The 16,083-nt window shown below is 36.7% G+C and overlaps 1 protein-coding gene across 1 annotated transcript in view; it reads left to right on the top strand.

The window, feature by feature from the left end:
* Nucleotides 1-15,835, top strand: part of BCHE (butyrylcholinesterase) — a 29,050-nt gene extending 13,215 nt beyond the window's left edge. Inside the window, exons 3-4 of the mRNA XM_005149493.2 lie at nucleotides 8,856-9,022; nucleotides 15,694-15,835. Coding sequence (XP_005149550.1) covers nucleotides 8,856-9,022; nucleotides 15,694-15,821 — 295 coding nt within the window. The 3' untranslated portion in view covers nucleotides 15,822-15,835. The remainder of the gene's footprint in view (nucleotides 1-8,855; nucleotides 9,023-15,693) is intronic.
* The last annotated feature ends 248 nt before the right edge of the window (nucleotides 15,836-16,083 follow it).

Genomic DNA, 16,083 nt, shown 5'->3' with positions numbered 1-16,083 from the left:
GGAGGGAAAAAATGTTCCTTTAGAATAAAGAAGGACTAAGTCATAGTACTGCCTTTCATGTGTATTCAAAAGTGGCATAAATATGAACTGTGAATATTCACAGAATCAGAAGCTGGAGTCCTGGAGAAGGTGTGAAATCATCACTGTGAATTCTGTCCAGGAGGACAGAAGCTTCTTTTGTAAACAGCTACAGGTATTTCTCCAGCTGGGACCTGATCCAAAGCTTTTGAAGTCAATAATCTGTACCATTTGTTTGCATGTGGATCACCTCCTAACTAGTAAGTTGACTCACCCAAAAAGGTGCTGGACTGGTCTTCAAACACTATGCAAAATAATTCATCAGATGCAAGGCATGTTAAGCAGAAAGAAAAAAAAAAAACATTTTAAAAGTTCTTTACTGCTTTATCATAATACAAAATCTAAATGTGTAAATGATCACTACTATATATTGTAGGTATATCAGACATTTGTTATATTCATCTTAGCATGACATAAGCATCACACTGGATGATCAGTATTTTTTAAGACAGGATAAAACATTTTGGTGGTTTAAAATTATCTCATTAACATAAAAATTTCATCCATTTCCCTGAACTCAATTCAACTTCAAATCTTTTGTCTTCTTGAAGCTATACCATTAGGTTGAAGATTATTCACTAAGGTGTTTTGGAGTTTTATTATTATTTTTATCTTCCTCTTGCCAATCACTCTTCTCATTGTAACAATCTGCAGCATCACAGACTCTTTCCATTTTCAGAGTTTTCTTTCTTTTCTTTGGCCAGAAATGATGTTCTGTGATGAGGAAGCTGTGAGATTCATCATGGTCTTAGTCTCTTCTTCACACCCTCTTCAAAATTGTGCAGAACATGCACATATTTGAGATGTATTATCTGAGTTATTGAGGGGTCTCTGACTGTCAGGGTTTTAGGACTATAGTATGGATTTGCTGAGACACAAGTCTGACAGTTTTCAATCAGAGGGATCCAGGGCACAATGGGACAATGTTGTTATTTCAATCAATGTGGATCCTCAGCGTTAATGAGAGATAAATTTAAAGAATGGTCTGGTCATGTTTAACTTTACCAATTGCTCAGGAAAGGACACTTTAACTCACTTTGAATTTTCTAGTGACTCTTAGAATGCTGGGACTGCTCTTCCAGATCCTGTAGGATAATTACATCTCATCACATGCTACAAAGATAGTGGAGTTTGGGATAGGGGTTCCTGAAATAGCACCATGCTTTGCTGGAACATCCACAAAGTGGAGGAGACCTACATGCAGGAGTGGCAGCGCAGGCCCAGGAGGTTAGATATAAACAGCCATGGCCTGACGGGCTCATTAGCTTTGGCTTGGCAGACCTGGCTCATTATTACTCCTGTTACCAGAGCAAATCCCAATCCAGGAGCCAGGGATTTGAGGCACTGAGCTCCTACATGCACTGCAAGCATATCCAAAGAACTAAGGGAGAACACTCTGGATCTAAATTGCTCAAATACTGCATTATTTATGACAAATACATTAAGACCTACTTTGTCAATCCTTTATATATAACAGGAATTCACAAATAAGTACCAAGACATGCACAAGCAAGAATAATTTCAACTTTATGGGTGCTTCATGAGGCTGTTTTGAGCAGAACACAAGAAGACAAAAAAAGAAGCAATAGCTTGTTGCTTCATTTCCTGAAACTGGTATCGGTTGTAATAGTACATACCACAATAGTTTACCCTTTAAGACATTTAAACACACAACTTCTGTCACCAAACAGGAATCTGGAAGGAATATCCTGAGCTTTATTTAGCCTGTGAAGGTGTAAGAAAGCTTAGCTCCAAATTCCTTCTCCAGTTTCTGCCAGTTAAAAGCATGCCAGTTGGATCCTTCATGTTTCTTCAGGGATCAGCAGAAGAAATAATATTTACCTATGATATAACTTGCAAAGTAGTTTCCTTTTGCTATGGCTCAGGGGCACTTTATAGTCACTAGACTATGAAGTCATGTGTGATCTGAAAGCAAGAACTAAGCACAGTGGAATATAATGAACTCATAAACAGCTACTTATGAAAAGTAATTTGAAGGATTGAGGTCTGCAACCTACCTCAGATTTGTAGTATTCAGTCATTTATTACAGTAGGCATCTGAGTAAGGCTCGAATGTCACAGAATTAAAACGAATGATCTTTGCATCTTATTAAGGAACAAGTAAATGAGAAAGGTTTAATTATTACAGATTTTCAGAAACTGGTTACTGTTTTCTCACAAAAATTAGATTCCAATAAAACAAACAATGAGGTAGAGGGGTGGTTGTTTTGTTTTTTAAGTTCCCCAGTTCTTAATAGTGCCATGGGAGCACAGGCCTGAAACTTTGAGAATACTGATTCTGCAAGGCTGCTTAGTTTACGAAACAGATAACCATGGATGCTTTCCAATCACCCAGCATTGCACAGGCTGACAGTATCCCTGTCTGAATTGTCACCCTTTGGTATGGTAGTTTTTTAGAGCTTGGTTATTATAAATGGCACCACTCACCCTTTTCACCTGATAGATTAGATAGCTGCTGTCTTTCCCATTAGTCTAAAACAGAATATTAAAACAACAAAAAAAAAATATTAGTGTGGCAGTGTATTTGTCCAGAGGGTCCATCAGTTCAATAGATAGGATGTGATTAGCTGATATTAAGGAATAATCTGAAGAACTGTCTCAAATGAAAACTAGCAAGATAACTTTTTATACAGTATCACATATAAGGAGCACTAGGAGGGCTGAGGCAGCACAGGTGTGCCTGGTGCTCACTTTCTAATTAGGAGTGCCCTTCTGTCCAAGTGGAAAAGAGGGAAACAACAGTGATTTCTTCCACTCTGTGGGGGGTCAGGGAGGTGGGTGGGGGTGGAGGGAGAGGAGGTGAGGGGGGAAATGGGGAAGTTTGTCTATTTGGATTAGATAAATATATTTTGATCTGGTGTGTTGTCTAGTGCCAGCATGATTAATGGTGTTCTACATGACACAACTGCTAGCTAATAAAGCAATTGTAAAACAAAAATAAATTTTTAAGATAAAAATCCTGTGGCCTTTCCTAACAGCATATGATATCCCCTTTGTGACTCCTCTGAAGTCAACAGGATTGCTTATTGATTGAGGCATCAACAAGAGGGACTTGAGCTTTGGCTGTACTGCAGAAAGAAGAAAAAAGGCTGGCATAATCCATCCCTTGGAGAAGCAAACAGTTAAGAGTCCAGAACTTTGACAGGCACCCATCACATGATGTTATTCAGGAGCCCTAGCCATCCTATCATTAAGCAAGCAGGCATGTTTACTTGTGGTGTAGTGACAGCTTAGTCTGTGGTATTGGTTGTTAGGTTGGCATCTTTGTTTCTCTTGTAAACCACATAACTCTGCTTCCAACCCCTTACTCATCGAGATCAGCTGTTGATATGATAGCACAGTTGATGCCTTCTCATTCTTTTGCTCATTTTTCCCAGACCTTGGATTTCTCTGCCCTGTGCTTATTCCTTTTCACCTGGCAGAAAACATATACAGGAGACAACACAACCAAAATTTACAATACCACTGAAAAAGCAGTTAATTTCATACTTCAACAAGCACAAACTCAAGGCATCTTAATTACATTCACTCTTATCAGATTTTTTATCTGTGCTGGCCTGCTGCATGAGTGTTTGCAAAGCTTGACACCACACTGTGCTGCTGGCAGCCTTTTGCATGGCTGCTCTGAAGTGACCTGGGGTACAACTGCATGAGCTTCGGCACCTCGCTTTGTTTGCAGTGTAGACACAAGCAGTACTGTCCATCACTACCACAGCTACCCCTGGGGTGAAACATTTACTGCATGCTTCTTATTTGATGCTGAGTTGTTTCTGTAATTCTTAAAGGTTTTGTAATGCAGCTGTAGAAAACAAATGAGAGATGGGGTTACTGCTGCTGTTCCATGTGTTCTAAGGCCATTCCTCCTCTCTGCTATGTTGTGCCCATGGTAACTAACACACTGTAAAACACCATCCTATGAAAAATAGCTGATTGCCAGTACTGCTTGTAAGCTACAAGGAATCATGAAAGACAGTAAAAATTATTCACATTCACTCTCTCCTGCCTTTAAACCAGCTGTTAAAAGGAAAAGAGAGCAAACTGGAAACAAGCATCACTGTTTACTTCCTGTGTGAAATCAACAAAGTCACACCTAGGAGGAGCAGGTCTCCATATGATTTTAATTCTTACTGCATGGGGGAAACAGAAGGTGCAGTGCCATTATCATAACTATTCATTAATCTCAGTGGGCAACCTGTTCAGCTAATGGAACACACACCAGCAGAATGCCAGTCTGATGATAACCTGCAGGAGACACTGAGAAATTGCCTTACAGCATACTTGGTGGCTGGGGCTCATAGGGTTGTTGCTACCCTGCTGAGAGAAGAAGGGAGGCTGGCTGTGCACAGAGAGGCCACCTTCCTGCTGCTCTGCACAATGGGCAGGATAGGAAATCCTCTACTGAGTGAATCATAGGCAAACACGTTTGCTGATCTTTTCTCAGAGCAAGTCAGAGGGAAGCCAGCTGCAACTGAAGAGACAATTAAGCAATAACACACTGCTCAGGTGATATTAGTGCATGCTTCCTCTCAGGGAGCAATATCTGTATGACCAGCTTCAACCAGGCAGAACAAATATTTGTCCGTCTGGTGGAAGGGGCTACCAGGGACTGAAGCTAAAATTGTGTTTCAGCCTCTGAATCTCTTAGTGAGTTTGGGCTGGTATAATTCATTTGTGTTAGACAGCTAAAATGATGTGGATTTTGTTTTTCTTTTCCTCTAGAAAAACACACAACATGTTAACCTCATCCATTTACAAGCAGAGCAACTAAATAGGAACAAAGTGAAAGCTTAGGACAATCTAAACCGGTGTGGGGTACAATTAGCATTTACAACACTCATTAGGAAGGTAAATCCTAAAACAGCCTAAAGCCATTTCCAGGAGACTTAGGAAATGAACCTCTCTGTTAAGTGGCTATACCACAGAAGAGTGAAAATTATTCAGAGCTCATTTACAAATATAAAGTGAACTGGTTACAGGTACTTTATATTGTGAATGCTTGCCATAAAATGTTAGATTAATTACATTTTTTGTGTATGTGCACGATAAACCACATGTAAAAATAATGTTATGTGAATATTGATAAATGTGCAGGGAACTATTGTTATTTCAGGTTATATTGATTATATTAATGAGAATGGTAATGTAGGTATGCTTATTATGATTAACAGAACTGTGTTCAGGTTGTTGCATTTTCCATCTGAACCAAATTAATTTTCTCTTTCTAAAGTTGTTGAAGAATAGCAGTAAATGATCAGTGAATAAGTTCCTCTAAAACCCTCTTCACTCCTATGTCAAATCTAGTATATGTACTATGAGTCTTGAGAATATGTTATTGACAGTTATTGACATACAATACCCAAAGAGAGAAGAACCTGATCTTAGTGGGTAATGCTAAGCAATTTCCACTGAGCACAAGATTAACTAAGGCTCGTGAACTTCAGTGAGAGCATGTATATGTATAAAGGTCAAACATGAGAGCAGCTTTACTGGAGACTTAACCCACAAAGATAATCTGTTTTTCAAATTAATGAGAAAATAAGTTTGGCAGCCTTAAAGGCATATATTAATGAAATAATTAACTATAAATGAGCTGCTGTACCACTATCACAGAGTAGAGAGAGTTCAGCCTATACCTTTGGGGTATATGCAAAAAAACCCCACCAAATTACCTGAAATAACAAAACAAATCCTGTTTACACCAATGCTTAAACACAAGTGGGGGTTTTTTGTTATGGTTTCATTTTGTCTGTTTTTTCTTGCCCTCTCTTGCATTTCTGCTCTGGGAACAACTCAAATAATTGTATTTCTTAATTGCCATAAGACTTACTCCTGCAAATATTAAAAAAGTACATAGAAGAGCTAGCTATTTTTTAAAAATTCAGTGAAAAAGCTCACATTTTCTCCAAACAAAATGAAGGTTTTCCCTAACTAAAGTTTACAGATATGGACAGAAGTCTAAGAAAGGTGATTAATGTTTGGCAAGGCAGATGCACATGATAGAGTTCTGTCATGAAGTTTCATGTCCCAAGCCCTTTCAGAATGCACCTTGATGAACCATTGACAGCACTGAGGTGGGCAAAACTGGAATGTACTGAAGAGGGGATGATTGATTAGCACCAGAAGATAAAAGAACAGAGGTCTGAGGAATTGATAAAGATGACAAAATTGAGGCTTCCATAGAAATTGAGCTTTGTTTCAGTAGAAGCAAGTTCGTGTATCTATCAGCAAAGACTGTTCCTACAAACATAGAAGGAAAGAGACAAGTTTGAGCAGTGTATTGAATTCCTTTCTGTTCATTAAGGATATTATCACAATTCTTTTATTTTTCCCTATGAATATTATTAAGCTTTGAGTTTGGTGTAAAGAACAGGAAATTTTATAACTTTCTGCAGTTCTCGTCATGAACTAATCAGTAAAATATAATGAACAGTAACTGTGACAGAACAAGGTTATAGTTGTAACAACTTCTTACCTATTCAAGATTACACTCCTGTGATCTCTGTTTTGCTGTAAATAGGAGCTTCTTTTTAACTCGGGGAAATAAATTTTCAGCAATGGAGCTAAGAAGGAAATTGCTGGACACTTCTTTGAACAGTAAGCAGAGAGAATATCATAATCAGCAGGTTCATGTATTTCAAAATGCTGTGCTCACCTGACAGTTCTTTCCATCATTTTTAGTAAAATACACCTGTAGCCATCGTGTAATCCCCCCACACTTGTAAATTATAATGTGGAATGCCATGATTTATTTCATAGCACAAAAGCTGTTAAATGAATACTGACAGCACCATTAGTGTTCTGATCTTGAACTGAAGTGCAAGTCAGCTCTGCTTAAGTCATAATTCTCATGAGCCACAGATAGATGTGCAGATAAAAAGGGTGCTATAGGTTAATCAGAGCTGAATTAGTAAAGAAAAATCAGTAAAGAAGTGAGCAATTCAGGAAATGACGTGCTAAATCTCTTACTCTAATACCATTTCTATAGGCAGCCAATTGCCAAAGACTCCAGAGTATTAAAACATGGGCTGAAAACTTGATTCATTCTGAATAAACTAAGAAATATAGGTATTACCTGAGAAGCTGAATCTGTTTCCACCTACATCCAGTACTTTATTCCCACTTCTGGCAAGCAGAACTCAAGTGAGATCCTCACACCCTGGACTTCTCTCTGTCCACTGCCTTTGGGAAGAGTCCAGGTGAAAAAAAATAGAGATAACCAAATTAACATAGCTAATAGTGTTCTTAATTTATCCCACTAAGAATCATCAAATACTGTTGTTCTGCCCTAAGCCCCAGATTCCTTGATAACAGCTTCTAGGAAAAAAAAAAAAACAAAACAAAACAGTTCTTCTGATTATACTGCAATAACTTCTTTAATTTGTATTCTTAACCTCTTCTGAGCTAATGTTGATTTGTGACTATTTAAAGTGTAAATCTACTACTTTTTTTTTTCTGAAAATAATACTTTCTCATTTGTTCCCTAATGCTATGCTCCCCATTTGTTCTGCATACTTAAACCAGTCACTTTTTTCTTTCTAGTCATATAGATACTATGTATAGTCCTCTATGGTGGTGAAAAATTGAATGCCTGTCTATAGAGCCTTATGAATTCTGTTGTATTGCAAATATTTATCACAACTATTATAAAACTAACAGCTGTGATACTTTAAACTGCAGAGCTTGCTTTTTAAAGGGCCAAGCACTCAGTACCTCTTCCCAGTTTCTAAAAGATTTGAGATTGTACTTGTTCGGCACTTGGCTTACAGGGCTCAACTTACTTCAAGGAGGAAGCTTCTTCTTAGTGAGGAATAATTGTTTTCTCTCCCAATAGAGCTCTCACCCGAAGTTTAGGCATTATATGTGCCTTTACTTGCATTTTTATCTGAGCTATTTAGTCCAATCTATTTGTCTGTCTGAAGGGATAAGCAACATTCAAACAAAACATAAACACTCAACCTCTCAGACTGCTTGGTTGGTATTTTTTCAAGTTATCTATAGTAATTTACAGCTTCCGTGAGAATCTTCAGATTTGCCAAATGTAGTTTGTATACGGTTATTTATTAGCTTTTTCCCCTTAACAAAACAGCCCAAAAGGGTAATCAAATTTTTTTTTCAAATGAAGTTAAATCACATTTACCTTCCTTTTGTTCCCATTACTTACAAAAGTATACTTCAGTAATTCTAAAGTGACATACTGGGGTGTCGTGGTTTAAACCAAGTCCCCCAACTCCCGGAGAGTTAGGAAGGAGAATCCAAAGAATGTAGCCCCCACGGATTGAGATAAGAACGGTTTAATTGCTAAGACATAACACAAAACCCCTACTGCCATTTACTACTACAAATAATAATGATACAGCAAACAACAAGTGAAAAGAATACAACACCCCACCAGCCACCAACCCATAACTCACTCCACCCTGCCTGGCCGAGCACCATGTGCTCCCTCCTCCATTTTCCTCCAGAGCTCTACCTCTCCAGCCTTCTCTTTCCCAGTATGCATCCTGGGCATCACATGCTATGGTATGGAATACCTCATTGCCTAGTCTGGGTCAGGTGTCCTGTCTCTCCTTCCTCCCGGACTCCCCTCCTCCACCTGGCTGGAAAAAACCTTGAACAAAAACACCCTCAAAACATGCTCAAACCATGACATGGGGTGAAATAAGTGTTAGATAAAAAAAAACAACAAAAACATAATGCTTTATTGATGTGCTGAGGTAATTTCTTATTCCAAATGAAATGTTTCTTTTCTCATTTAGAACTCCAAATGGGACCCTGATAAATGGAACAAGGTGGCCAGTCTTCACTAGTACTGAACAAAAATATTTGACATTAAATACTGACACGTCAGAGATAATGACAAAATTACATGCTCAGCAGTGTCGATTCTGGAATAATTTTTTTCCCAAAGTCCTGGAAATGACAGGTAAAAATACTTTTATATAACTTTCATACAAGGATCACTTGCTTGATATTAATATGATACTTGAGTTTAAATGTTTACATTCCTGTTTGTGAGTTAACTTCCATGAGGTGTTCAGATGTTGAACAAAACTGCCCATGCTGTGGTGCTTCAGGCCAGGGGCTCACTACCCTGTAGCACCCTGTTGTGTATCAGGGTCCAAGGCCCAGGACTTCAGCAGCATAGAGCTTCTCTGTCTCAAAATGCAGATGCAGCCACAATAAGAGCACATTAAGAGTGCTGCAGATAATCTGTCCTCAAACTACCCTATGAAAGGGTCTGGGCACTGACTGGGTCTGGATTTCTGAGATACTGTGTAAACTTCATGTATCTGAGGTAGGTTGTGGGATGTTGTAGTGGGATATTATCTATTAGTTACGGGCTTATATTATCATTAAACTAATACACAGAAGATATTAAGCACATGGCTGCTGTAAACAGAGAATTCTGTTCTACACCTCACGTGAGAGCACATTGTATTCTGCTTCTAGAGTGTCAGCCATTGATGACATCCAGAGACTTCAGAATTTGCCTGTGCAAAATAGAACTGATTTGTGCCTGACCTTGTACACAATAAATTTATGAGATTCTGTTACATAAAAAAATATAACCTGCTCTTTGAAACTTTAAGCTCAGTTGAAAACAAAAGTCTCCAATTTTCTTCAGGAGCCTGATGCCACTGGTTTTACAAAGCCGAGCAAACAGACCAAGCCTCTGTTTTTCTGTACTTCAAAGGAATTGGTTTTATAAAGTAATTTTGCAGGTCTGGAACAGCATTCTGCTGTTTGACTGGAGGGTAGGAAAGGAATATCTCATTTCAAAAATAAGATACACTTTTTAAATGCTAATCAGTAATTTACAAGCTTTCTGTATGATTCAGTTTGAATATTAGTCTTAAAATATATAAACTTTCATGTTGCAAAAATGATTATTTCTGAAATAATTTATTCCTTCCTGATTTGAGACTATAACTGTATTATGGCACAACTTTATCACCTTTCAACCCAATAAATGTTTTTCAATTAGATCAAGAGAAGCAAAATTAGTAGGTAAAATAAATAATTTATAAAGCATACTCAGTGATTTTAAAACCACAATATACCAAAATATGGATGAATTTTAGGGAGATTTCAAAAATTCTGACAAGGCCTTTATGCTGAGCCAGGAGAACTAGAATATATTACATATTTCTTTGACCTGTCTATAAATCCTCACTGATTAACATGCATTGTACAAATGGACTGTGCATACCCAAATGCTCTGTGGTGCAACACAGAGAGCACATCACCAGACATAGCTGAACACATCCTGGCAGCACTGAAGAGTTGCTTTACATGGTTCTGTGGTGCAGATGATGACAAAGCAACACTCTGGATCTGCCAGGAGACAAATACATCACTTTGCCAGATTCAGTAATTTACCACAGAAATTTACATAATTTAATTAAAAGAAATTCCTGAGTATATTTTTAGCAAAAGGAAAGAATCATCATACCTGGATCCTACATACAAAAGTGAGACAAGAATATTTTCCAGAAGTAGAGCTGCTTTGTCATGTATCTACATCTGTCAGTCTTTGAACTGTTGTAACAGAAATACTGTCTATTTATGTTCCATATACAATCTTATCCAATTCTAACAAAGAAACCTTTAAAATTCCACTTACAATAATAATACTTTATATTGTAATAATTCTCTTCACTGAAGTATTATTTTGCATTTCCTATCTCTTTTTATGCCCAAAGGACAGCACTATATGTATTTCCTAGTTTTCTGAGGTTCTATCTTTTTTGTTGCTTCTCACGTTGAAATATTCCTAGAAAAAGAAGGTTGCTTTAACATGACATGACATAAGATGACAGAGAACAAGAAGTAAGGAAAACTTATGATATCATTATTGCAAGTAGGGTTCAGAGAGACAAAATGGAATTTTATCAGGTAGAACCTGAAGACAATCAAGCCAACTTACTTTGGAGAAATTGCAAGGGAATTTCTCATGCCAAGTGGTCAGAATTTGGCATGAATGTGCTTGCTAACAGATCACACATTTATCTACTGATGCTTTCCTAGAACAAGCCTTGCTACACCCTTGAGGTCTTCTTGACATGTATTGGCCAGCTCCAAATGTGTTCAGCATCTGAGCAAGCTTGTTACCATGACAGGCAGAGTAAGACAAGTTCTTTGATGCATTTAAATATATGAAAGAGAGAAAATATTTAGTCCCTGCCACCTTTATGGCTGGATATTTTTCACTTTTCTTAAGCAATCAAACCAGATATGTTAAGAAAAAATTAAAAAAAAATGTCATGGTTATGGATTGAGAAAACTAACAAGAAAAGAAAAAAAAAGAGCCTTACACATTAATGCAATAGTACCAACCTTTATATAAAGAACTGGCCTTTATATTTCTAGAGTACTTTGTATGAATATAGGAGATTTCTCAGTATCTTCTCCTTTAATTTCAATACATAAAAGTATAATTGAATACAAGTCAGATTCTGTGGATTATGTCTAGCTTGATAATAACCACTAGACAGGTAAGCTGGACCTAGACATGCCTTATGTGGGCTCCCAGTTCCAACTGGACACAATTTCTATACAGATTTCAACCTTATTGCAGAGGCACCAAGAATACCCTCTGTTCCTACTCCCCACAAGACAAGCCAGGAGCATTCAGAATTTAATATTTCATTAGAGGGCATGAGCGCTGAGGCAATCACTATAACTTTTTCTAATGGCTGCTTCTTAAAGAAACACACAGAGGGACAGTAAACAGTAAGTGACTCTCAAGTAGCTTTTAAAGCTATCATATGTTAATTACAAAACCATCTATATTAGATTCTACCTCCTTAGCACAATTTTTAATGCATCTAGAGCCCTATTTATATATGCCTGTTTCCTCTTTATTATAGAAAGCTGCATGCAGCCAACCTTTCCATTTATTGTTCCATTACTATTTTTGTGTGCCTAATAAAATAGAAAAATATGTACCATATGTATTTGATATTACTGTATCATAGAATGGTTTGAGTGGAAAGAACCTCAAAGATCATCTAGTTCCAACCACCCTGCCAAGGGCAGAGAGAACTTCTACTACAGCAGGTTGCTCAAACCACTCTAAAAAGATTTTGAATGTGGAGGCAGAGGAAAGTTCAGCCTTTGAACTTTTTTGAAAAGTTCAACCAGTGAATAACAAAAATATATATTTGCTATGGTACTCCAAACAGTACCTGGATTCTATAGAGCTAAACACTCAGGGTAGTAAGAATATTAAAAAATTGACTATTTAGAAAATTCACCATCAGAACTAGTTTTATTGCCACACCTACTGACAAAGATTTTACTCAGTACACCTATGGACAATAAGCTATGCACCTTAATCTGATTTCTTTCTACCTCCAATACCTTCTATCATGTGTCGTAGGAAAGATAACAGTCATAGAATCATCCTTACAACATTTAACCCCCTGAGAGATCTATTGATTTTAGGAAGAATAAAAGACATAAAACTTTAAGAACCTTAAGTCCTTAAAAATATGTATGAAATACATATGTTGTGTAAAAAAAAAAGTGTGTGATTAAAGAACACTGAATAGACATAATGAAGTATAGATACTATTTGTTTTCTTCTCTCTGAACACTTGTGTAGGAACTATCACCATGAGAATCTAATGTATAAACTTCTATCATTAATCAGACTAATGAATCAAGAAGTTTGCAGGTACCCACATTAATGGGCTGTTGAAGACATAAAAATTAATTCTAACTTGTCATCCGTTATTAATTTTGCTATATCATAACAGGTATATGGCCTTTGTCCCAATCTTAATGTTAATACACAAAAATACATTTAAGATTAGCACTTTATTGGCACATCTAGCATTTTGGCAAATGATGTATGGAGAAAAATTTAACTTTGCTACAATGTTATTAAAGTAAAGGCTGTATGCCTGTGTGGAAATAAAAGAAATGCCAGCTGTCTGTGCTGACACTGTCAAAGAATAATAAAAAACAACTTTCATTTTTTGGTCTGTTAAACTGGGACCTTTCTGAGGACTGAGGTATGATTCATTGCCTTCTGAAATATGTCCTTTTCTCCTTGAAAACTTCACTGGACTTTGCATTAGGCTAATCAGTATTAGTGTAAAGTTTGGGATTGTCTAAATGACTGCATATAGCAAAATAACCTCACTGTATTCTTAGCTGACTTCCATAGTGCTGCAGCACATTGTAGTAAGTCAGTGCTCCAAGAACCTTAATTATTGGTCAAGTTGAATCCTTTAATCCTGGGGGGAGTGGGGGGTCGGGTGTGTTAGGGTTTTTTTTTTTGCCTTCCAGCTGTCAGATCATCCAAGTCATGGGTGGTTGCTTCAGAGACTGATGATATTGGTGATAATGGCATGCATTGACTTGTGACTTCAACTTGGATCTTATCACTAAAAAAAGCAAACAAATGGGAATCCAAGTTCTTATTTCAGTGTTTTACTTCCCTTTTTATCTTTTATATTCATAATGGTGACTACTCCAAATTACTTGTTGTCTGCTTTCTTTAGCTAACTTCCTTCCTCACCGTGATCCTTCAGAAGCACCGAAATGCCTTATAATTTATACTCTTGTACGCCGATTTTTAATTGAATATGTGTGTATGTTAGAAGTATTTCAGTTTCTAAAGCCTTTGGGCAGACTTCAAACACATCTAAACCTGAAAAATTAAAGGAGGAACAGGGGTTTTACTTCATAAGTAGAGCCATTGTCTGGATAAATAAAACTGCATACCCATAATCAAGAATAAGACAAGAAATATGGCTGAGGCATTTTTCTCCAAGTAACACTAGTACTGGTTCATACACTAAAATACCTATCTATTTGACATATGTGGAAAATCTGTCTTTACCAGATCTGGCTACATTTTTAAATTTAGAAACATGCAAAGGCAAGTTCTTCGAGTCAGGAAAGGAATATGTTGTGCATGTCTTCTCCCCATAGTGCTGGCAGTCATACCTGCATAGCTTACTGATCAAAACATGGTTTTATTGTTACCAGCATTCACAAATCCTCTTTGAGGTTTTTTTTTTTTCAGACTTCAATTATAATTAAAAATTATCTGAACTTTTATTTGATTGCCAGTGTAACCAGGCTTATTTACATCTTTGAACTGAGGGAGAGGAGTATGGGGTTTTTAAATATTTTTTCCTATATTTGTTCTTCACAATTTCCCTTTCGACTACAAGGAATAGCACTAAACCTTGCAAGAAAAAACTATCTTGGTTTTATTTCTGGTCTCACTGAAACCAAGGAGCAATGTAAATCTCATTTCAAAGTCTCATTAAAATTTCCATCTGGATTTCCAGACCAAAAAGGTTTGCAAATGTTGAGCTAAAGTGCAAGTAAGCAACCAAAATACTCGATGCTTCTCCAAACTTAATCTCTGAATCTGCTAACTCTCTTTCCAGAATATTTTGACATCTTATGTGTAAAACACAAAAATATTTCATTTTCATGCAACCAGTTAAACTTGCAGTGCTGGCAGATCATAAAAAATAGTGTATTTATGGAAGAAAGGGTCTATGCTCTACTGCAGCAGAATATAAAGTCAAAAAAGCATAAAGAAATCATGGAATTTTTATCTCATGAACACGACTACCAAATTTTTTTTGAAAAGAGCTATGTCAGTATGGGAGACTGAGATAATTAGGTCCAGAATGAATAAAGCATTCACAGATCATAAATGGTTTCTAAACATTTCCTTAAAGTCTACAACTGATCTAAAATAATAAGCCACAGTATGTGATAGAGCCTACATACATTATCTTTCCTTTTAGTTGTTGTATGGATTGTTCCTGCAAGGTCACTGCATTTAGTGTTAATTATCTTTTGGGACTCAAGGAAGTGATCCCTGTCCGTAAAATACCTTGTACAATGATGTATTTTTATTGCTCTTCTCATTTTCATACTCTGCCCTGATGCCTATAACAAATTTGGCAATAAATATTGCCTTGGGATACAGGATTTGTTGGCAAACATTTTATAGGCTAGAATGAAAAAGAGAAGATGGTTCCATGTCAACATAGTGCACATTTTACAGTACCCTTCTCCAAACTTGTGCCCTTTACTCCTGAAACTTGCAGATTTATGCCACAGTAGAGTGAATTCGTGGCCATCCGTTGGATGAAATCCATTAAAACTAACAGCAAAACTGTTGTTTTCTTGAACAAAGCTGTGATTTCACTGTATCTTTACAAGTGCCTATCTCTGATTGCATAACATAGTCTTAGGGATATGCCAGTTTCACTGTAGACTGTGCTGAATCAAAGTAATATTTGGAGGATTGAAAAAAAAAAAGGAGATGGTGTTAAAATTGTAACTTTGATGGACAGAAGTATTATCCAAAAGCAACGAGGCTATACATAAGTATATTTATATATCCTCCAGTGTGCCAGAATAACATTGTTCATTTCTGATGTAAAGAACAAGTGTTAATCACTGAGTTTTCAGTCATTCCAGGTTTAAGAAATGAGACAAAAGACCACCTAACAATGTATCTGGAGCAAATGACATTGATAATCAAAATTATTTTTAATTAACATATAAAGAGATTCAAATTTAGATTAATGTAACTCATTTCATGTTTTACAGGAAATCTTGATGAAGCAGAACGAGAGTGGAAAGCCGGATTCCATCGCTGGAACAATTACATGTCAGACTGGAAAAATCAATTTAATGATTACACTAGCAAGAAGGAGAGATGTGCAGGCTCTAATTAATATGTTTACCCTTTCCAGTATGTCCATATTATTGTTCATCAGGGAAATATACAAGTAGCTTTCTAAGACATGTAGCATTAAGTATGTTACACAGGTTAAGAAAGTGTTATGAACATAATTTTGATTCCCCCAATATTTAATTTATATTTTACCTCATATCTCAATAAACAATATAAGGCATCCACACATCACTGGGTTAAATCAGATCATAGAGATTAAATTTTGAAGATTAATGATTTACGTATTATAAACACTCGCTACT

This window comes from Melopsittacus undulatus, chromosome 6, assembly GCF_012275295.1.
Source record: "Melopsittacus undulatus isolate bMelUnd1 chromosome 6, bMelUnd1.mat.Z, whole genome shotgun sequence".
NCBI lineage: Eukaryota > Metazoa > Chordata > Aves > Psittaciformes > Psittaculidae > Melopsittacus > Melopsittacus undulatus.
Note: the sequence above shows the minus strand (reverse complement) of the source record. Positions and strands in the feature narration are given on the sequence as shown.